The 24,283-nt window shown below is 39.6% G+C and overlaps 1 protein-coding gene across 1 annotated transcript in view; it reads left to right on the top strand.

Moving 5' to 3' along the window:
- LOC131994682 (uncharacterized protein DDB_G0288805-like) overlaps positions 1-23,991 on the top strand; it is a 25,417-nt gene extending 1,426 nt beyond the window's left edge. Inside the window, exons 2-4 of the mRNA XM_059361489.1 lie at positions 1,253-1,268; positions 5,070-5,237; positions 23,879-23,991. Coding sequence (XP_059217472.1) covers positions 1,253-1,268; positions 5,070-5,237; positions 23,879-23,991 — 297 coding nt within the window. The remainder of the gene's footprint in view (positions 1-1,252; positions 1,269-5,069; positions 5,238-23,878) is intronic.
- Positions 23,992-24,283: the final 292 nt, after the last annotated feature.

The following is a 24,283-nucleotide window of genomic DNA, read 5'->3' as shown; positions in this document are numbered from 1 at the left end:
AAAAAAAACCACAACATTTTTTGTTAAAAAATTAATGTATTTCATATAAAAAGTTTTTTTTTAAATAATCTTTTAAATGCTTGGCATGAACAAGTTATTAAGGCGGCCTTTATGGTTGCAGGTAAGGGGCCGAGAGGAGACCTCCAGCTGCAGGCGAAGAAGAAAATTCTAGCCCAGCAAGTGAGGGCAAAAAATTAACAAAAAACAAAAAAAAATCATTTGAAAAATGTACTGATTATATAATTTATTTTGTTAGTTTTAAAAGAAAAGAAAAACGAAAAACAAAAGAAAAAAAAAACACATAATTTATTAAAAAGAAAAACAAAATGTTACTATTTTAAAGAAATCTATAACAGTTTCGTAAACATTTTCCTATCTTAAAAAAAAACAAAAAAATACATAGACACAAACAAAACAAAGAATGTTGAATTTTTTCCTATTTTTATAAACTTTGAACTGCCTTCTAATTAAAAAAAAAATAATTTTTTTCTAATTTTTTGAAAAAACCTGTAAAAAATATTTATTTATTTTTCTTTAAAAGTTCATTACTACCAGCAAGTAAAACAGAGAAATTAATGTATTACATTAAGTGTCATATTAAAAAAAAAAAAACGAGAAAAAATCTTTTATTTTTAAAAGAGCCTTCGGCATTTTCATTTTTGTTTAGCAAAAATTTATAAACAATAAAATTTTAAGAACAGCAAAAATCAATTCTTTTTGAATTTTTAGAAAATGTTAAAATTTCACAAACATTAATTTATTTTTAATTTTTTTTTTTCAAATTTTGTATTATAATCCCCATATTCTTAATTTTTCATAATTTCCTATCCCCTATTTTTTTTTTGTTTTTCTTCAAATCATCAAATTTAACCAGCAAATTATTGTATTCATATTGATTTAAAGCAAAACACAAATAAACATTTATTTTTATATTCATAAAAATTTTTATGTTTTATTTATAATTTAATGCATATGAAAATTTTTGTAATTTCCCTCAAAAAAAAAAAAAAATTCTGTTAGATTTTTTTTTTCGAGAGTGTCTACATTTTACTCTTTATATTTTTTAATAATAATAAATACTATATTAATTAGTTTGTAGTTAAACAATTTATTTATATTAAAAAAAAAAACAAAAACCGAAAAACCCCAAAATCTATACAACAAAAAACACACACAAAAAATATATTACAAAAAATCTTTTAAAAAAATTAAAATCATTTTGAGTTTTTTATAATGGAATGTGATATGGAAGGAATTTAAAGAGCAAGGTAAGTGATGGTAAGAAATCAAAGGGCTTGGGAAATGAAACGTTAATTTCAAAATAAGAGATTCGGCCGGGCCGAATCTTGGGAACCCATCACCAAGGATTATGCTAAAAATTTAAAAAAAAAATTTGCTTTATAGGGCCCACTCTGCAGCCCCTTCTTTCACTATCCTTTTTTATCTGAGCCCTATATTGGGACGATCCTTTCAGATATTTCGCCCCAAAGTGGATATCATATTGGTGCTCTTCTCCCAAATTTCTTACATTTGAGCCTTATATTGGTCGGTGACTACGTCCGGTATAAGAATGTTTTTGGGGCTAAGGGGAACCCCCCTGTATCTGATTCGTGATCTAGTCTCAAATACCTTGCATTTGAGATGGGGCGGCCACCCTAGACATCTCAAACACAAACAAACTAAATTTCGAGTAAATCGGTGCACCCATCTTCGAGATCTGGCGAGATCTGGGTGAAAATAACAGCACCCTTCTCCGAGATCTGGCGTTTTTGAAAATGGGGTGAGGGAAGGGTCCGCCCATTAAAAGTTTGGATGTTAGATTTACTTCATTCTTTTTTGGTGGTGGATTGAAGTAGCCATCTCCTTTGCTGGTCCGAAATTTATAAATTCGGTCGGGCCTTATCTTATATACCTTCTACGATGGACCGCATTTGTCAAGTTCTTTGCCCTGTATCTCTTTTCAGGCAAACAAAGGACAATGGATTCGGACCGATTCGGACCATAAATGAATTAAATGTAGAAGTCATTGTGTAAAATTTCAGCCAATATGGATAAAAATCGTTCCCTTTGGGGCTCAAGAAGTAAAATCGAGAGATCAGTTTATATGGGAGCTGTCTCAGGCTATAGACCGAAGGTCATGAGAGAAGCCATTGTACAAATTTTCAGCCAGATTGGATGATAACTACGCCTTCTAGTGGCTCTAGAAGTCAAGACCCCATGTCGGTTTATATGGCAGCTATATCAGGTTATGAACCGATTTAAACTATTCTTAAGATAGTTGTTGGAATCAACCGATTTAAACCATACTTGGCACAGTTGTTGGATATCATAACAAAACACTTCGTGCAAAATTTCATTCAAATCGGATAAGATTTGCGCCCTTTAGTGGCTAAGGAAATCAAGATTCAAGATCGGTTTATATAGCAGCTATATCAGGTTATTGACCGATTTCAACCATACTCAGCACAGTTGTTGGAAGTCATACTAAAACACATCGTACAAAATTTCAGCCAAATCGGATAATAATTGCGCCCTCTAGTGGCTCAAGAAGTCAAGACACCAGATCGGTTTATATGACAGCTACATCAGTTTACAAACCGATTTCAACCATACTCAGCACAGTTGTTGGAAGTCATAATAAAACATCTCCTGCAAAATTTCAGCCAAATCGGATGAAAATTGCGCCTTCTAAAGGTTCAAGAAGTCAAGACCCAGATCGGTTTATATGGCAGCTATATCAGGTTCCACACCGATTTACGCCATACTTAGCACAGATATTGAAAGACATAACAAAACACTTTATGCAGAATTTCAGACAAATCGGATGAGAATTGCGCGCTCTATTGGCTCAAAAAGTCAAGATCCAAGATCGGTTTATATGACAGCTATACCAGATTATGAACCGATTTGAGTCATACTTAGCAGATCTGTTTAAAGTGATACCAAAACACTACGTGCAAAATTTCAGTTAAAACGGATGAGAATTGCGCCCTCTAGAGGCTCACGAATTGAAGATCCCAGATCGGTTTATATGGCAGCTATATCAAAACATGGACCGATTTGAACCATATTTAGCGTAGTTGTTGAAAGTGCTACCAAAATACAACGTGCAAAATTTGAATAAAACCGGATAAGAATTACGCCCTCTAGAGGCTCAAGCAGTCAAGACCCAAGATCGGTTTATATGGCAGCTATTGGGTTGCCCAAAAAGTAATTGCGGATTTTTTAAAAGAAAGTAAATGCATTTTTAATAAAGCTTAGAATGAACTTTAATCAAATATACTTTTTTTACACTTTTTTCTAAAGCAAGCTATAAGTAACAGCTGATAACTGACAGAAGAAAGAATGCAATTACAGAGTCACAAACTGTGAAAAAATTTGTCAACGCCGACTATATGAAAAATCCGCAACTACTTTTTGGGCAACCCAATATATCAAAATATGAACCGAATTTGCCCATTTACAATCCCAACCGACCTACACTAATAAAAAATATTTGTGCAAAATTTCAAGCTGCTAGCTTTACTCCTTCGACAGTTAGCGTGCTTTCGACAGACAGACGGACGGACATGGCTAGATCGACTTAAAATGACATGACGATTAAGAATATATGTATATTCTCTATGGGATCTTAGACGCATATTTCGAGGTGTTACAAACAGTATGACGAAATTAGTACACCCCCATCCTATGGTAGAGGGTATAAAAACGAACCCCCAAACGTTGACGATCCACGCAAACGAAGGTGCAGTATACGCGCTGGCAGATGTATTAGAGAAGTACAAGGCAGATGTTACCACCTTACAGGAAGTGCGATGGACTGGGAATGGTGTCACTACAACACCAAATGGTGACGACCAATACTTTAGCTGGTTCTGAGGCATGGGTACTTGTGAAAGCAGATGAGGCAGTGTTTGGAGTATTTGAGAGAAAGATTCTTCGTATATGGGCCAGTTTGCGTTAATGGAGAATATAGGCGACGTATGAACCACGAACTGTATGACGACCTACGACTACCATAGTTACACGCATCAAAATACAACGCATGCGTTGGCTAGGTCATGTTGTCAGAATGCATGAAGAAGCTCCAGCAAAGAAGTCTTTTGCAGGCAACACCGGGAAGACCAAAAGTCCGTTGGAAAGATCAAGTGATGGGAGACATCTCGAAACTTGGTGTCAGAGATTTTGGAATGAGCGCAGAAGATCGAGGAGCTTGGAACGCTATTCTACGTTTGGCTAGTGGAACAAATATTCTGTCACAGCCAATTAGAGTAAAGTATGTAGACTTTTCTGTGCCACTGTATATGTTCATCCGATTTTGGGTAATTTGCAATAATGTTGTCATTTGTCAACTGATCTTCAAGAAATTTGGCATATATTTCTCTAATTACTGTTGGCATTTATGTTAAATTTTATAGAAAATCGTTTCGGATTGATTTTTGACTTCCTTATACATAGCCCCATTTGCACTTTTAAAGCCGTAGTTATTGCACTTTCAACGTATTGCATCGAAATTTGATGTGGATATTAAAACCCATCTGAAAATCTCCCCCGAGGTCCCTCAAAATTGGTTCAGAGTTAGATATAGCTCCAAATTGGTGCTTATAGGGTAGGTGTAGGTTATTATTTAGTCGGCACCGCCCGACTTTTGTCTTTCCTTACTGGTTTCCTATTTGAGTTTGCTAATATTTTGCATGCGAAGTTATGTGACGACTTTTCATAATCGTCTCATGTTTGGTTTGGACTATTAGTCCTAATTACATGAAATATTTCATACGCTTCTGTGACTACATGTCTCTCTTCTTTTCTTTTATCCATAAAATTTCAACTAAATATATTAAAATTCAATTATTCTTCGAACAATGTGCTTATCATGCATACCGAAAAATGCATACACACACATACATGATAAGTTTTGAACATGATTTAATCGTCCTTGGAGCAATTAGACAGACGGAGAATCATTAACTGAACGATAGACGACGACTATGATGGCAGTGATTTGATCAACGATTGTATCGAACAATCAAACAATTGTAATCGAATTCAATTTTCCCATCGCTTACTAGGAAAAGCAACGACAACAACACAAGTGCATTTTAGCGAGAACATCAGCGGCGGCCGCAATCACATCCAAAGCAATGGCAAGAACAATAACAACAACAACAACAACAACACGAACAAGAACAACGACAGCAGCAACCATGCTAGAAAATATGTGTTCAATGCATGCGGAAGTAAAAGTTCAATGATCGTTTGTGCTCCACAAGTGATTAGGTCAATAATAACACAAAATTGCAACAACAACAACAACAACAGAAACATGTACTACTACTACTACTACTACTAGAACTGCCATCAGCAGGGATAGAGAAAAAGTAGAGAGAGCACCGGCCGAGATAGAATACTAGAAAATCGTATTACACCAAATAACACACATCTCAGTCTCAGATATTCATTCTCCTCCTCTGCTTATAGAGAAAAGATACATTCCAAAACATACAAGAAAATAATGCACTCCCTGAAAACGAGGGGAGTTGAGAATGCAAATGGGACGAAGAACTTATATGGTGCGAAAATTTAATAAAAACAAGTGAAAACGTGCAAAGTTCGGCCGGGCCGAATCTTACATACCACCATGGATCGCATTTGTCGAGTTCTTTTCCAGGCATCTCTTCTTAGGCAAAACAAGAATTAAAATAGAGATATCGATTTGTATGGGAACTGTATCAGGCTATAGACCGATTCAGACCATAATAAACACATATGTTGATGGTCATGAGACCATCCGTCGAACAAAATTTCATTTCAATCGGATAAGAATTGCGCCCTCTAGAGGCTCAAGAAGTCAAGACCCAAGATCGGTTTATATAGCAGCTATATCAGGTTATGAACCCATTTGAACCATACTTGGCACAGTTGTTGGATATCATAACAAAACGCGTAGTGCAAAATTTCATTTCAATCGGATAAGAATTGCGCCCTCTAGAGGCTCAAGAAGTCAAGACCCAAGATCGGTTTATATGGCAGCTATATCAGGTTTTCGACCGATTTGAACCTAAATTAGCAAAGTTGTTGGAAGTCATAGTAAATCACGTCGTGCAAAATTTCATTTCAATCGGATAAGAATTGCGCCCTCTAGAGGCTCAAGAAGTCAAGACCCAAGATCGGCTTATATGGCAGCTATGTCAAAACATGGACCGATATAGCCCATTCACAATCCAAACCGACCTACACTAATAAGAAGTATTTGTGCAAAATTTCAAGCGGCTAGCTTTACTCCATCGAAAGTTAGCGTGCTTTCGACAGACAGACGGACTGATAGATGGACGGACATGGCTAGATCGACCTAAAATATCACGACGATCAAAAATATATATACTTTATGGGGTCTCAGACGAATATTTCGAGTAGTTACAAACAGAATGACGAAATTAGTATACCCCCATCCTATGGTGGAGGGTATAAAAACCAGGTAAAATCTTTTATGTTGTAATCTAGGTCGAACTTTTACACTCTCTCATAATGGATTGTCTATAAGAGGTTGTTACATTTTATTGAGATTCCATTGCAGGATATTGTCATTCCGTTTGTAACATCTTCAAATATTGATCTAGGACCCCATATATATACATATTCTTGATCGTTTCGGCACAGTCTTGGATTGGCGCAACCCTACTATTGTCATCTGGAAGATCATGTTACACGGATGGATCAAAGCGAGCCTGGGGGTCTACATTGAGAAACCAGGGACTGAGATGTTTTAGGCTACCTGACCATAATACGGTCCTACAGGCGGAGATCCGGGCAATCACGGAATGCGTGAAGTGGTGTGGTGCTAACGCGAGGTCATCCAGTGTGAACATGTTTACGGACAGTGAAATTGCCATAAGGGCAATAACAACCAGAACGGTAAGATCACGAACAGCCATGCATTGTAAGAAGCAGACTAAAGCCTTCTCTGAGGAGGGCAAAAACCTCATCGTTTGGGTCCCGAACCATAACGGAGTAATGAAGAATGAAAGGGCAGATGATTTGGCGGTGAAGGCCAGAGGACTTCCGTCAATAAACTTGTTTGACCCGAAGCCTTTCGGGTAGACGCAGTCCGAGTTAAGAATGTGGGCGATGAATGCGCATGCAACCCTGTGGAACAGCGATACGGTCGGTAGGACGGCGAAAATCCTATGGGGGGATCCAGATCGTGAGAAGACGAGGCTATTGCTGAGAGAAAGCAAGAAGGAGCTCAGTATAGCTTTCGGTATCAAAACGGGACACATAGGACTGCGACCTCACTTCTGTAAAATCTGTGCGGAAGGTGAAAGATGAGATGCGAGAGAAGTGATGATGATACGTTGGAGCATTTCCTATGTCATTGCCCGGCTTTCGCGTCTAACAGATACCGGCACATAGATGGGGACAGAATACCAGACGTGGACCAACTTAGGGGCTTGGCATGGAAAAAATTAAGGATTTTGTAAGTAGAACGGAATTCCTAACTTAGATTTTACTTTCCGAGGTCACTTGTTTAGTATTTAGAGCGCACTACAAGCTGGTTGCTGGCTTCGGTGAAACTCCATAGTGGCATGGGGCAGATTAAAATCTGCACTCACTTTTCAATGTAACTTAACCTAACCCTAACCTGATCGTCTCGACATCCTGAGTCGATCTAGCCATGTCCGTCCATCCGTTTGTCGAAATCACGATAGCGGTCGAACGCGTAAAGCTAACCGCTTGAAATTTTGCCAACCGTAGCCCAGAGGTTAGCATGTACGCCTATGACGCTGAACCCTTGGTTTCGGATCCTGGCGAGACCATCAGAAAAAAATTCCAGCGGTGGTTTTCCCCTCCTAATGCTGGCAACATTTGTGAGGTACTATGCCATGTAAAACTTCTCTCCAAAGAGGAGTCGCACTGCGGCACGCCGTTCAGACTCGCCTATAAAAAGGAGGTTCCTTATTATTGAGCTTAAACTTGAATCGGACGGCACTCATTGATAAGTGAGAAGTTTGCCCCTTTTCCCTAGTGGAATGTTGCACGTGGTGTGACTTCCAACAACGATGTTAAGTACGGTTCAAATCGGTCCGTAACCTGATATATCTCCCATATAAACCGATCTCCCGATTTGACTTCATGAGCCCTTACAAGCCGCAATTTGCGTCCGATTTGGCAGAAACTTTGCATGTAGTGTTCTGTAATGAGTTGCAACAACTGTGCCAAGTACCGTCCAAATCGGTCAAGAATCTGATAGAGCTCCCTTATAAACCGAACTCCCAATTTGATTTCTTGAGCCACCGGAAGGCTCAATTTTCATCCGATTTGACTGAAATTTTGCACATAGTGTTCTGTTATGACTTCCAAAAACTGTGGTATGTACGGTCTAAATCGGTTTAAAATTTATTGTTGCTCCCATATAAACCGATCTCCCGATTTGATTTTTTGAGGCCCTGGAAGCCACAATTTTCGTCCGATTTGACTAACATTTTGCACATAGTGTTCTGTTATGACTCTCAACAACTCCGCAAAGTGCGGTCCAAATCGGTCTATTACCAGATAAAGCTACCAAACTTTTTTTCGAAAATTTCCCTAAAATCTGGTCTTCACCAAAAATTTTGCCTTAATATGATTTCCTTTAGACCTTTCGTTGATACCCAAAGTCATGTCACTCCTCCTCCAAATTATGTCGCCCACCTCGTTAAGTGAACTTTAAACAGGTAATTCATCCTTACACACCATACGGAGTACAACAACTTCAAACATCAAAGCAAATACATAGATATCACCTGGAAGGTATAAACAGCCAATATGCGCCAGAAGTTAAAGGTAGTGGTGCAGTATTGCAACTCATATGCTCACTCGGACCCCCCTCTCACACCTATTGATCTTCCAATATATGTATGTGTTTAATTGTGTGTGTGTCTCCGCAAAGCATGTATCTGATGATCATAATCGATTCTAATCATGTTGATCAGCATGATTATGGTATCGACATCGCCACCATCATGATCGCTGTTATGATGATGATGATGATGATTAGTCTACCAAAAACTTGCAGTCGATCTTAGCCAGACATACGAGTACCACATCCACACTTGTTTCCCCCCAACGCCCCATTAACATCGATCAGCAACATGAACAGCATGATTATCATCAAACTAGCCAGCCAGTCCGCCAGCCAAGAGCTCTAATAAGAAAACTCTAACAAATGATAAACGAGTCAGTGCACGAAGAGTGCGGAACAAACGAGCAAACACAAACGCTTTAAGAGCCTACAGACTCGTAACAAGATCGCCGTGGATCAAATATCAGCCATAAAATTGTTAGTTGGTCGACCAATCGATCGATACATTGATGGACCATATGTTCGCTTGCTGGTTGCCTGACTGGGCTTGCTCGCTCACCCGGGCGGTCGTTTGTTGGACCGGCCGTCTATTGATTCTACCAAAATACAATACAAACCAAAACCAACAACAAAAACACAAATCAGTTGCATTGCTAGCAACTCCTCGTCGTCTTCGTCGTCGTTGTTGTTGTTGCTGTCGTCATGCACGAAAGAGTAAACAAACATTTGTAAAGTTCCGTACGAGACTCTCTCACGGTGTGTGGGAGACAGTGTTGCCAATTTTAGAATATTTATCAAACCCACCTGTTTAGTTATATGGTGGGGTGGTGTATGCACAAGTGGCTGTTTTGATAAAACATATCGTATCAAAGCTTCATACCGAAATAGTCATTTAGATAAGATATGAATGTACAAACAGTGGAGGTCAAAACTTAATATTGTACATCTGACTTCGAGTAAACAAGAGATCAACGAGTAGAGCCTGACATGATAAGGTGTGCAACACAAGGCTGGTTTTATGTTCGTGTTTTGCTTTTACTTTTTTTAGATAATAGATTTTGAAGCGAAAAACTTGCTGATTTCATTCAGTAGGACATACCTCCATAATTCATAAGAGTAGTGTTTCATAAAAGTAATCGCGAAAACATGTGTCTTCAACTGTGAAAAACGAACATAGTACGCGCAATCATACGCAGAGCTAACCAAACGTCATTAACTTGGGAATTTTCAAACGTGGTTGTTATGCGGAAATAACCCAGTATCTTTCTACTTATTGCCTTTATACCCTCCCTCATAGGATATACTGATTAAGTCATTCCGTTTGTAACACCTCGAAGGCCCCATAAAGTATACATATATTCTTGATCGTCCGTCTGTCTGTCGAAATCACGCTAACTTTCGAATTATTAACGTTAGGCGCTTGAAATTTTGCACATATACTTCTTATCAGTGAAGGTCATTTGGGATTGTAAATGGGCCATATCGGACCATGTTTTGTTATAGCTGTCATATATACCGATCTGGGATCTTGACTTCTTAAGCCTCTAAAGGGCGTAATAATTATCTGATTTGACTGAAATTCTACATGAGGTGTGATGCTACGACTACCAACAACTGTGCTAAGTATGGTTTAAATCGGTACATAACCTGATATAGCTGCCATATTGGGTTTTGACTTCTTAAACCTCTAGAGGGCGCAATTCCTATCCGATTTGGCTGAAATTGTGCATGTAGTGCTTTGTTATGACTTCCAACAACTGTGTTAAGTATGATTCAAATCGGTTCAAAACCTGATATAGCTGCCCTATAAACCGATCTCGGATCTTGACTTCTTAAACCAGTAGAGGGCGAAATTCCTATCCGAAATGGCTGAAATTTTGAAGAAAATCGTTTGTTATGACTTTCAATAACAGTGCAAAGTATGGTTCAAATCAGTCCATAACCTGATATAGTTGCCATATAAACCTTTTCGGATTTTGACTTCTTAAACCGCTAGAGGGCGCAATTCCTATCCGATTTGTCTGAAATTGTACATGTAGTGTTTTTTTTATGACTTCCAGCAACTGCGCCAAGTATGGTTAAAATCGGTCAATAATCTTATATAGCTGCCTTACAAACCGATCTTGGATCTTGACAACCTGAGCCAGTAAAGGGCGCAATTCATATCCGATCTGACTAAAATTTTGCATGAAGTTTTTTATTAAAACTTCTAATAAGTGTGTTAAGTATGGTTCAAATCAATTCATACCTGATATAGCTGCCATACAAACCTATATTGGATCTTGACTTCTTGAGCCATTAGAGGGCGAAATTCTTATCCGATTTGGCTGAAATTTTGTACAACGCGTCCAATATTGTCTGAATAGATCTATAGACTGATACAGCTCCTACATAGACCGATTTCCCGATTTTGCTTCTTGAGCTTCTTGAGGCGCAATTCTTATCGGAATGGAGTGAAATATTGCAAAATGACTTCTACTATAGTCTTCAACATTCAATTCATCTATGGTCGGCCTATAACTTTATATAGCTGCAATAGCATAGCAATTCTTATTCCTTATTTTTTGTTTGCCTTAAACAAGATACCGCGCAAAAAACGCGAAAAATGCGTTCCATGGTGGAGGGCATATAAGATTTGGCCCGGCCGAACTTAGCACGCTCTTGCTAGTTACCAAGTAATCCCTTGTAAGTTAGAGGTCTTTTGACCTTTGATAGCATATGTGCGAAGAAGACTTCTTACTACGACTAACTATTCCCATACAAAATTTTGGGATAATAGTTTGCGGATCTGTATTTGGAAGATTCGAACTGCACCTCAAAAGTTCGTATTCGGGGATCTACTTAAAGACCACAAATCCGATATTACGGGCTTATGATGTGTGAGAGGTATGCGAGCAATCCCGAAATGTAAAGGGTTATTTTTTAAGAGCTCTAGAAAAGTTTCTCAAAAAAACAAAACACAGAAAAATGCATGAAATCTTTTGACTGCGTGACTGCGCCTCAAATGGTTCACTCGCTAAGTGCAATTTTGGCATACTCTTATCAACATTTCGGCCGATATCTCACGAATAAATGCTTCAATGTTGTCTTCCAATGCGTCAATTGAAGCGGGCTTGTCTTTACAGACATGAGCTCTAACATAGCCCCACAAAAATAGTCTAAAGGCGTTAAATCGCACGATCTAAATGGCCAATTGACCGGTCCCCGAACGTGAAATAAAATGTTCACCGAACTTGCCTAAAAAAGTGTTGAAATCGCATGTCATGCAAGTCAAGCTCTTGCATTTTGGGTAAACAAAGTTGGATAACATCTCACGATAGCGCTCACCATTCGCAGTTACGTTACGATGCGCATCATCATTGAAGAAGTACGGTCCAATGATGTCACCAGCCCATAACCCGTACTGGATGCATTGGTAATTCTTGCAAAGCTTCCGACTGATTTTCACTTCAAAATCGTCAATTCTGCTTATTTACGTACCCGTTGAGCCAAAAATAAACTTTGTCGCTGACCACAATTTTGCGATAAAAAGGTGGATCTTCAGCTAACTTTCCAAGAGCCCATTCACCAAAAAAATCTGCATTTCGGTAGGTCGTTCGGCTTTAAGTCTTGCACCAGCTGTATTCTGAAAGGCTTCACATCTAAATCCTTCCGCAAAATTTTCCACGTTGTTGAGTAACTGAGGCCCAACGAAGCGATAATTGATGATCATCATTAACAATGGTCGATACAGCTGCGATATTTTCTTCAGTTTGCACTTGACTTAAGCGTGTTGGTGGTTTAATGTCCAACAATGTAAATTTGGTGCGAAATTTAGTCACAATAGCCCGAATAGCTGCTTCAGCGGGTCGATTTAACTGACCATAAATTGGAAGAAGCGCGCAATGAACTTTCTTAACAGAGCACGCATTTTGTCGCATTTTGTAGGCCGCGTAGCGCAGAGGTTAGCATGTCCGCCTATGACGCTGAAAGCCTGGGTTCGAATACTGGCGAGACCATAAGAAAAAAATATTTTCAGCGGTGGATTTCCCCTCCTAATGCTGGCAACATTTGTGAGGTACTATGCCATGTAAAACTTCTCCCCAAAGAGGTATCGCACTGCCGCACGCCGTTCGGACTTCGGCTATAAAGAGGAGACCCCTTATCATTGAACTTAAACTTGAATCGGACTGCAATCATTGATATGTAAGAAGTTTGCCCCTGTTCCGTAGTCGAATGTTCATGGGCAAAATTTCAAAGTTTCCAATTGTTTTTGAAAAACTTTCCTATAACTCTAAAAAATCACCCTTTACTTGTGACCCAACTGAAAATGAACAACGTCCTGTGGTAAATACTCCGTGTATTGGGATAGTGGTCTATATAGTACGATCATAGAATAGGTGCCCAAGGGTTTATTATAATAACGGTTTCAAATTTCATTTTCGGGGTCATAGACCCTAAATCGGTTTATCGATCTATCCGATGTGGACCATAATCGACATAAATGTTGAAAAATCAAACAAAATTCAAATCCAAGGTGCGGTTTTACCTATTCTAACCTGCATATGGAAAAATTGCGAAACTATGCAAAACATCAGCTCAATATCTGAATTCTCTAAATCTGTAGCATGATACAACATACGTACTAACGAACAGACATACTGACATCGGTAGAATTGATGATTCATATGTTGCAAACGGAATGAAAACAAGTAAAAGCGTGCTAAGTTCGGCCGGGCCGAATCTTATGTACCCTCCACCATGGATCGCATTTGTCGAGTTCTTTTCCCGTCTCTTCTTAGGCAAAAAAGGATATAAGAAGAGTTGTTCTGCTATTAAAACGATATCAAGATGTGGTCCGGTTCGGACCACAATTAAATTATATGTTGGAGACCTGTGTAAAATTTCAGCCAATTCGTATAAGAATTGCGCCCATTGGGGCTCACGAAGTAAAATAGAGAGAACGATTTTTATGGGATCTGTATCGGGCTATAGACCGATTCAGACCATAATAAACACGTTTGTTGATGGTCATGAGAGGATCCATCGTAGAAAATTTCTGGCATATCGGATAATAATTGCGACCTCTAGGGGTCAAGAAGTCAAGATCCCAGATCGGTTTATATGGCAGCTATATCAGGTTACGAACCGATTTGAACCTTATTTGACAAAGTTGTTGAAAGTAAAAATAAAATACGTCATGCAAAATTTCAGCCAAATCGGATAGGAATTGCGCCCTCTAGAAGCTCAAGAAATCAAATCCCCAGATCTGTTTATATGACAGCTATATCAGGTTATGAACCGATTTGAACCATACTTGGCACAGTTGTTGGATATCATAACGAAATACTTCGTGCAAAAATTCATTCAAATCGGATAAGAATTGTGCCCTATAGAGGGTCAAGAAGTCAAGACCCAAGATCGGTTTATATGGTAGCTATATCAGGTTATGGACCGATTTCAACCATACTTGGCACAGTTGTTGGGTATCATAACATAACAGGTCGTGCGAAATTCCATTCCAATCGGATAAGAACTGTGCCCTCTAGAGGGTCAAGAAGTCAAGACCCAAGATCGGTTTATATGGTAGCTATATCAGGTTATGGACCGATTTGAACTATACTTGGCACAGTTGTTGGATATAATAAGAAAACGCGTCGTGCAAAATTTCATTTCAATCGGATAAGAATTGCGCACTCTAGAGGCTCAAGAAGTCAAAACCCAAGATCGGTTTATATGGCAGCTATATCAGGTTATGGACCGATTTGAACCATACTTGGCACAGTTGTTGGATATCATAACAAAACACGTCGTACAAAATTTCATTCTGATCGGATAAGAATTGCGCACGCTAAAGGCTCAAGAAGTCAAGACCCAAGATCGGTTTATATGGCAGCTATATCAGGTTATGGACCGATTTGAACCATACTTAGCACAGTTGTTGGATATCATAGCAAAACACGTCATGCAAAATTTCATTCGAATCGGATAAGAATTGCGCACTATACAGGCTCAAGAAGGCAAGACCCAAGATCGGTTTATATGGCAGCTATATCAAAACATGGACCGATATAGCCCATTTACAATACCAACCGACCTACACTAATAAGAAGTATTTGTGCAAAATTTCAAGCGGCTAGCTTTACTCCTTCGGAAGTTAGCGTGCTTTCGACAGACAGACGGACGGACGGACGGACGGACAGACGGACGGACGGACAGACGGACGGACATGGCTAGATCGACATAAAATGTCACGACGATCAAGAATATATATACTTTATGGGGTCTCAGACGAATATTTCGAGTAGTTACAAACAGAATGACGAAATTAGTATACCCCCCATCTTATGGTGGAGGGTATAAAAATCAATGTACCCATATCCTATGGTTATCGCTATAAAAAAAATGCTTTTAACCCCTCGCCAGCTGATTTTATGAGGGCTGATTTTATAAAGGGGAAATAGACGATCGAGTCGTTAAATCCAGATTTAAAGAGCAGTGTAAACGGGGTTTTAGTATTTGGGATGCGTCATCTGGCGAATACCGCAGCCCGTTCATGTGCCCTTTAAAGTTGGCTAACCGACGTATAGTCTTCCGTAAATTGGATATCCGTCTGCCGAATGCATGCAAACAAATTTTGCACAAATCCTTCTTACTATAAATAGATCCATTTTATGGGAGCTATATCCAAGCTCCCATAAAATCTGTTCTCCCAATTTCAGTTATTGAGCCTACACAAGGCGCAGTTCTTATACAAATTGGCCTTGCCAAACTTAAGGCGTATTTTACTTGCTTTTTATTTTTGGTTTTTTGGAAATGTTTTTCAAAACAAAAAAACGCTATGTAGGCATTACTGGTTAAACTAGCCCTCTAATCAATTTCTGCACTAGTTAATACATTATTTGCATCGACCAATTGCATTTGCAAAGCTTTTGCGATTTAAGAGCAGACAAAAGCTCAATTCTCACAATCAGAACTGCATCAATGTGCACCAATGTATAGAGCTTAGATATTTTTCAGCTCTATTAAGAGTCACAATGACAGCAGTAGGAAGTGACTTTGCCATGTTGGCTATTTGGCATATTGCCTTTCCTCATTGGCAAACGGCTATGGATCGGATATGCGACAGAGGTAAGCTTTTCGCTATGTTTTGTTATTGTTTTCAGCCATGCACCCAAGCAATGCAATTTTGTGCGTTTGTACTCCCCTCGTGTTTGCCCTCACCTTGTCTAGCCTTAGCTTTATGCGAATGTGAATGTTTTGCCATTTTGGCTGTCGGCTAAAAAGCCGTTGTCATCGAACAAATGTGAAGTTCAGGGAAATCTTCTAATCAAATGCTCTTTCATTGAATGCAAGCGTGAGAGAGTGTGAGTGAGTGCATGTGGGGATGTGTATGTTTTTTGCATATTCGTATTGTGTGTGGTGCATGCGAAACTGAATTGAGCTGAGCTTAGCTTAGTGGTGAGTGTGATTTTCATAGCAATTGCACTTTATTTATAACTTTGTTGCACTATCAAGGTTAGCCGGAAAGCTTTGCTAGACTTAAATATAGACACCCATGCATCTGTGCGAGCATTTAAAAACAATTATCCCAATGACCATAGTCTCGACATTCTAATCATATGGCCGATGCTAAATACTTTTGATATTTGTTATTATTTTGGATTATCATAAATTTTTTTTACTATATAGGGGTGATAAGGGTGCAAACAGACATATTGAGACAAACAAGGAGTAAACAAAACTGAACAATGAAATACCCGAATTATTTTGGGCTCAATTCTTATCTTTATGATTTTTTTAAGGTGAATGTTGGAAACAAAAGTAGGCGTCATTGTGCAACATTTCGACCAAATCGGATAAGGGGCTCATGAAGTTAAATCGGAAGATTGGTTTATATGGCAACTATATAAGGTTATGGACCGATTCAGATCATGTATCGCACGTATGTTGAAGGTCATACAAGAAGTCGTTGTACAAAATTTCAACCATATTGTATAAGAATTGAGTCTTCTAGAGGCTCAAGAAGTATAATCGGGGGATCTATTGATATGGGAGCTATAGCAGGTAATGAATTAGACCATACTTGACATAGTTATTGGAAGTTGATATGATTTTTTTAAGGTGCCCGTATTTGGCACAGTTGTTGAAGTCATAACAGAACACCGCATGCTAAATTTCAACCAAATCGGTCAAAAATTGCGGCATCCAGGGGCTCAAAAAGTCAAATCGCAAGATCGGTTTATATGGGAGCTATATCAAAATCTGAATCGATGTGACCCATTTGCAATCCTCAACGACCTACATCAATATTAATTATCTGTGCAAAATTTCAAGCGGGTAGCTTTACGCGTTCGACCGCTATCGTGATTTCGACAGACGGACGGACGGACATGGCTTGATCGACTCAGAACGTAGAGACATTCAAGAAGCCCCATCCTATTGAGGTGGGTATAAAAATTAAGACTCTCTAGGCTCAAGATGTCAAGTGGGGGGGGGGGGATCTGTTCATATTTAAGAAAAATGCAAAAAATTTACTTTTACTCGCATTATGGCCAAAACTTCAAAAAGTAAATATCAAAAGTCGAATTTTTCTCTAAACCAGTGGAGATATTTTATACTTCAAGGGAACTTTTTTTGGAGATCTTTTAGTACTATCCAACATAGAAAGAATTTTGAACAATGGACTACAAATACAGATTTATCATCACGAAAAAATGTTTGAAGTGCTAAGGTGACCATCTTTGGGGCCCTGTCAACAGGCGACCGGACCATCTAGGGCTTTGAAATTTTGCCCATGATCTCAACAAGACCTTAGCTTTAACATTTTTAAATATTAATGAGTTATCCCTTTCCCTTCAAACATGACATATTTGTCACTAGTTTTTTTCGATTCTATCCCAGTCTTTTCATCTTCGCCACATGCCTTATAAAATGTGAAATTTCCTATGAAAATTCCATTAGGGAACAAAGGATATAAATCGCACGTTCTAGGCGGCCAGTTGACCGGTCTTAAACGTGAAATAAAATGTCCACCGAACTCGTCCACCATTCACATTTACGTTACGATTCACATCAACTTTGAAGAAATACGGTCCAATGATGGCACCAGCCCATAAACCCCACCAAACTTTGATTTTTTCTGAATGCATTGGTAGCTCTTGCAATGCTTCTGCCAAACCTTCACTTCAAAATCGACAATTCTGCTTATTTAAGTACCCATTGAGCCGAAAAGGAGCTTTGGCGATAGAATGGAAGAGGCGCGCGATGAACTTTCTTAACAGAGCACGCATTTTGATAATAAAATTCAATCATCTGCAAGCGTTGTTCGTTTGTAAGACGATTCATGGTAAAATTATAGACCAAACTGAAGATGTTTGACAGTGAAACAAAACACGAAACATGCATGAGCGGTTTAAACCAGTGTTGCCAAAAAGATAATAGCTAAGAAGTTACCCTTTATTACATAACAAGTAAAAGCGTGCTAAGTTCAGCTGGGCCATGGATCGCAATTGTCAACTTCTGACAATATTTCCTTTTAGGCAAACATAGGATAACAAATAAACATTGCCATGGTATCGGAGCTATATCAGGATATTGACCGATATCATACCATACTAGGTTTGAATGTTGGAAACAAAAGTAGGCGTCATTGTGCAACATTTCGACCAAATCGGATAAGAATTGCTCCCAATAGGGACTCATGTAGTTAAATCGGGAGATTGTTTTACATGGGAGCTAAATCAGGTTATTGACCGATTTAGATCATGTATCGCACGTATGTTGAAGGTCATAAAAGAAGTCTTTGTACAAAATTTGAACCATATTGTATAAGAATTGAGTCCTTTAGAGGCTCAAGAAGTATAATCGGGAGATCGATTGATATGGAAGCTATGGCAGGTTATGAACCGATTTAGACCATACTTGACATAGTTATTGGAAGTTGAAACAGAAGGCTTCATGAAAAATTTCAGTCAAATCGGATAACCCTTGGGCATTCTTGAGGCCCAATAAGTCAAGATCCGAGATAGGTTTATATGGCAGCTATATCAAGTTATGAACCGATTTGGACCATACTAAGCAATGTTGTTGAAAGTCATAACCAAACACCTCATACAAAATATCAGCCAATTTGGATAAGAATTGCGCTATCTAGACCTTCAAGAGGTCAAGTTCCGATATCGGTTTATGTGGCAGCTATATCAAAACATGGACCGAGCCCAATCCCAACCGACCTACGATGATAGTAAGTATCTAACTTTAAGCACCTACATTTACACTTTCATAAGTTAGCGTGCTTTCGTCAGATGGACGGACATGGCTAAATTGAAATAGAATGTCCAGACGATGAGATATACATGTACTTTGTTGGGTCTCAGATCAACATTTCGATATGTTACAAACGGAATGAAGAAATTAGTATACCCCCATCCTATGATGAAGGATATAAAGGTTGAAGTGGAACGGTGGAACCGAATTCCATGAAATTTTCGCAGATGGTAGAATTTAGCCCCCCAATAGATATAGAGTACCCCATGTTTTGATATCCGTAGGGGGAACGGACCCTCCCCCTTACCATTATTTGAAAAAACTCCGGAACTCGGCAGATATATATACACCGAAAGGGACAATATGGAACTCAAACAAAAGGTATTAGGAATTAAAATTCGAAACTTGAATAAAAATTTTGGACAGGCTATCCCAAATTATGCATTAAATGGTCATGTACACCAAACGGGACAATTTTCAAAGTTGGATCATGTCAAAAGGTGGCCCCAAGCACTTTAGGGTATAGTGAAGCACACCGGACTAGCTGGCTAAAAATAAATTCAAAATTAGATTTTTATACCTTCCTCCATAGGATAAGGGTAACTTAGACATTTCGTCGAAATGTTGATCTGAGACCCCACACTCGCTAGCAGCTTTACCCCCAGATCTAAGGTCCCTTGTGATCCACCTCTTCCAACGCACATGACAAAAACAATAGGAGCCAGAGAGACATAAGATTTCTCACTAAAGCGAGTTACCTCCAGTCCCTACTCCCTTAAAGTAGCCCAGAAAGAGGAAAGGGCTTACAGCCTAGAGCGAATCCAGGCACAGAAAGAGATGTTCACTCGAAATTCTATGTATTCTTGCCGCTTACGCTGGCCAATTACACTAAAGGTTCTTAACAGTCTATGAAGATTCAATGAAGATTCCTGACTCGATGCCTCTTACTAATCTGGACCCATACGTACGTATAGAAGGTCCAGAAATAGACAGTTTAGCTTCGGAAAGAGTTCCATTGTTGGGAAAAGACTTTCAATCCGTTAAGAAGGAAGGACACCGTCACGCCGCATACACTCCGATGTCATTCAGCATCATCAGCCCGCAACAGAATGCAAGAGTGCCCAAAGTTCTAAGAACGCCAAAATCATTGCTCTCCAAGTCTAAGGCAATCTTCGTTGCCACAAAATTTTAAGAAAGTCAGATTGCTTACTCTCGCATTCAAAGACAATCTTCGTTGCCATACACCCAACAAAATAAAGTCATCCAAGAGAGGTGCTGAATGTCTCGTTCCCAACTTAATTTCCCCAACCTTAACAAGTTAGGTTAGGCAAAAGTCGGCCAGTGCCGACTATATGGAACAGGGAATACTTCTGTTTTATCAACGAGTCCAATCCGATTGAAATTTAAACTCCACGATAAGGGATACAACTTGGTAAAAGAGTTTTAGCAAGGGCAGAATACCGCACAAATGTAGCCATCATTTGTAAGGGGATAAACACTGGTAAAAATTCTTCTGATGTTCACGCGGGGATTTGAACCCAGGTGTTCAGCGTCATAGGCGGGCATGCTAATCTCTGCGCCACGGTGTCCTCCAAACTATAATCTACACCTACCCTATAAGTGTAAATCGTCCGTCATCATTATATGGTATATCGTATCATGAACCGATTTGGTTGGACTTCGGCAAAAATTTTCAGATGGGTAATTAGACTATCCGTACCAAATGTCGAGCGAGGTCAAATATCTAGGCCTAGTTTTCGATTCGAAACTTTCCTTGAATAGAATACGGAGGAAAGGTGATGTGCGCCTTCCACTCCTGCAGAAGGATATTCGGTAGGAAGTCGGGATGTACACGGCCATTGTGGACCAGTGCTGGCACGGGTTGGTGGAAAGCTGTGGAGAAGAGTACAAGAACCAAAGAACTCCGAAAGGTACAGAGACTGGCGTCGGGAACACAAGGCCATTAAGATCCACTCTGTAGGCAAGTCTAGACACGATGCTGAATTAACAAACTATTGAGGTACATATTCAGGGCTGTGCCGCAAAAGTGCCGCTTAGGCTGAGGGAACTTGACGGGTTGAGAGAAGGCGGACATGGCTGCTTCTCCATTGCGAACGTCATGGATGCAGGAGGTTGGCTGAGGAGGGTCTCAGACTGCCTATCTCCAAGACAGGTTGTTCCAGACTCGCTTTCCCTGAAAGGAGGTGACTGCGCCTCAAGTGATGCATCCGCTTAGTCCAATTTTGGCATACTCTTTCCAACATCTCACGAACAAACGCTTCAATATATTCTTCCAATGCGTCAATTGAAGCGGGCTTGTCTGCCTAGATATGAGCTTTAACATTGCCCCACAAAAAATAGTCAAAAGACGTTAAATCGCACGATCTAGGCGGTTAATTGACCGGTCCCGAACATGTAATGAAATGGTCACCGAACTCGCCTCTCAATAAGTCTATTTTTATGCTTTCTGTGTGCCATGTGGCACCGTATCGTTGTCATCCAAGTCAAGCCCTTGCGTTTTGGACAAAAAAAGTGGAAATCGTCTAACGGTAGCGTTCACCACAGTTATTGGTGAGCGGTGGTGATGGTGTCGTATGCTTTCGACAGGTCCAGTGCCACGAGGATAGTCGTATCACATGGCTTGGTCAGATCTGATTGAAGCCGATGCAAATGTATGCGGAGATGGCGTGGACAACAGTGTGCAGTCTTCGAAATCCTTGCTGATGGTCGGGGAATGAAAATTCTCCAATGAGGCTCAAGAAGCAAAATCAGGAGATAGGTTTATATGGGAGCTGTATCAAGCTATTGATCGATTCAGACTATATTATACACGTATGTTGAAGGTCATGAGAGAAGCCGTTGTACAAAATCAGCCAAATCGGATGAGAATTGCGCCCTCCAGAGGTTCAGGAAGTTCAGATCCCAGATCGGTTTATATGGCAGCTATATCAGGTTCTATACCGATTTACGCCATACTTAGCACAGTTATTAAATGTCATAACAAAACACCTCATGCAAAATTTCAAATCGGATGAGAATTGCGCGTTTTATTGGCTCAAGAAGTCAAGATCCAAGATCGGTTTATATGACAGCTATACAGTTGTTGGAAGTGCTACCAAAACACTACGTGCAAAATTTCAATAAAATCGGACGAGAATTGCGCCCTCTAGAGGCTCAAGAAGTCAAGACCCAAGATCGGTTTATATGACAGCTATATTAAAACATAGACCGATGTAAACCGTACTTAGCGTAGTTGTTGGAAGTGAAATCGGGTAAGTCAATAAAATCGGGTAAGAATTGCGCCTTCTAAAGGCTCAAGAAGTCAAGACCCAAGATCGGTTTATATGGCAGCTATATCAAAACATGGACCGATTTGGCCCATTTACGACCAACACTTATAAAAAGTATTTGTGCAAAATTTCAAGCGGCTAGCTTTGCTCCTTCAAAAGTTAGCGTGCTTTTGACAGACAGACGGACGGACATATGGACGGACATATGGACGAACGGACAGACGGACGGACGGACAGACGGATGGACGGACGGACGGACAGACGGACGGACATGACTAGATCGACTTAAAATGACATGACAGTGAAGAAAATATGGGGTCTTAGACGCATATATCGAGGCGTTACAAACAGAATGACGAAATTAGTATACCCCCATCCTATGGTGGAGGGTATAAAACAAGATTTTTGAGAAAATCTCTGTCAGATTGATTTTCACATTATTCTTTTTTTTTTGAATTTATGTTAAAAATAAATTTCTTCAAAACTATTTTTAATCAAAGGAAAGTAACATCGTCTTGAGAAAGTAAATTACAGGATCATATTTAAGCTATTGATGCTATTTCATCTTCAAAAGCCACACCTTAACATATTAACCACCTAGCGATAAAAAAAAATGTTCGAGATCCATCAAAAGGTATGCAGAGATCTTCTTAATGCTATGCTTATTTTGCCAATAACCACGATTAACTTAAGAAACCTAAAGACAAAAAAAGAAACTTCTTTCATTTTCTTCCCCCTTCATCGAAGAAAGTCAGTGTTGAGTCGAGCATTGTGAGGCGAATACAATCTGCAATCAATCAACATGACAAAAATACTTTACGCTTCGAAAAGAAAAAGACAACAACGACACAAACAAAAAAATTCCCAGATTTCTCCGCCGAGAGCCCCCAGCACTATTTTTTTGAAAATCACACGAAAAAAAACCAAACTGAAAAAAGCTTAAAATTTTAAGTAAGCCCGCGTCACATCAACCGAACGACAGGCGGACGTATGGACACCCATTAATAAAATTATCAGAGATTTTGGAAAACGATCACCTACCTCCCTCCACATACAATGCGGTGGTGTGAGAGAGCGCGGCGAAACACAAACCTGCCACCTACCATATCATGGGTATAGCCGTCCCCCCCCCACCCACCCAAACCCTCACCCCTTCGTCATAATCGAATATGACAATTGATACTTTTGGTGTAAACCAGCAAACCAAACAGCCAAAGCGGCCGACTTCTTACAAAGCTACAGCGCGCATGCGCCCATCGTTCCGTTATGAAAACAAAATGGGGGGGCTTTACCAAAAGGGTGACATGCAGGTGGGGTAGCGGTGTAGGGCACTGTGACAATATGAGGAGGAAAGTTGATGGTGGGCCACTACTACTGCACACTTAGACCCCCTCCCCTTCCCCTCCCTCAACCAAACCATTACAATGTACAGCAACAGGCATGTAAGCAAGAAGCAGAAGAGCTTTATCGCCGGTTTCCATAATCTTTTGGTAACTGCCAGAAGACAACGACGACAACGACAAGTCCACAATATTAAAAATATTTTTGAAGGTTATTAACCTTTTACCTACTTTTCCCAAAAAACGAAAGAGTGAACAACAACAACAACAATAGCAACAGTAACACCAACATGCCATCGTATATGGATTATTGTGAGTTGCCGGCTAGCATGAATGAATTCAATGCTTGGTCGGACTTCGGCCGTTCGAGTTAGTGAGTAGTAACTGAATGTGTTGGCTCAAAACACTCACTTGAAGTCATCATCACACTCTTGTATGGGGCCCCCTGGTCGTTCGCCCACCCTCCCCCTTTTTAATGTGAATGGAAAAAGTTTAAATATTTCAATTTCGATGAATACTTGAATTGAGTCAAGTTTTCCGTATTCGTACAGTAACGTATCGAAAAC

Source organism: Stomoxys calcitrans, chromosome 2 (genome assembly GCF_963082655.1).
Source record: "Stomoxys calcitrans chromosome 2, idStoCalc2.1, whole genome shotgun sequence".
Classification (NCBI taxonomy): Eukaryota; Metazoa; Arthropoda; class Insecta; order Diptera; family Muscidae; genus Stomoxys; species Stomoxys calcitrans.
This window is presented reverse-complemented; position numbering and strand designations above follow the sequence as displayed.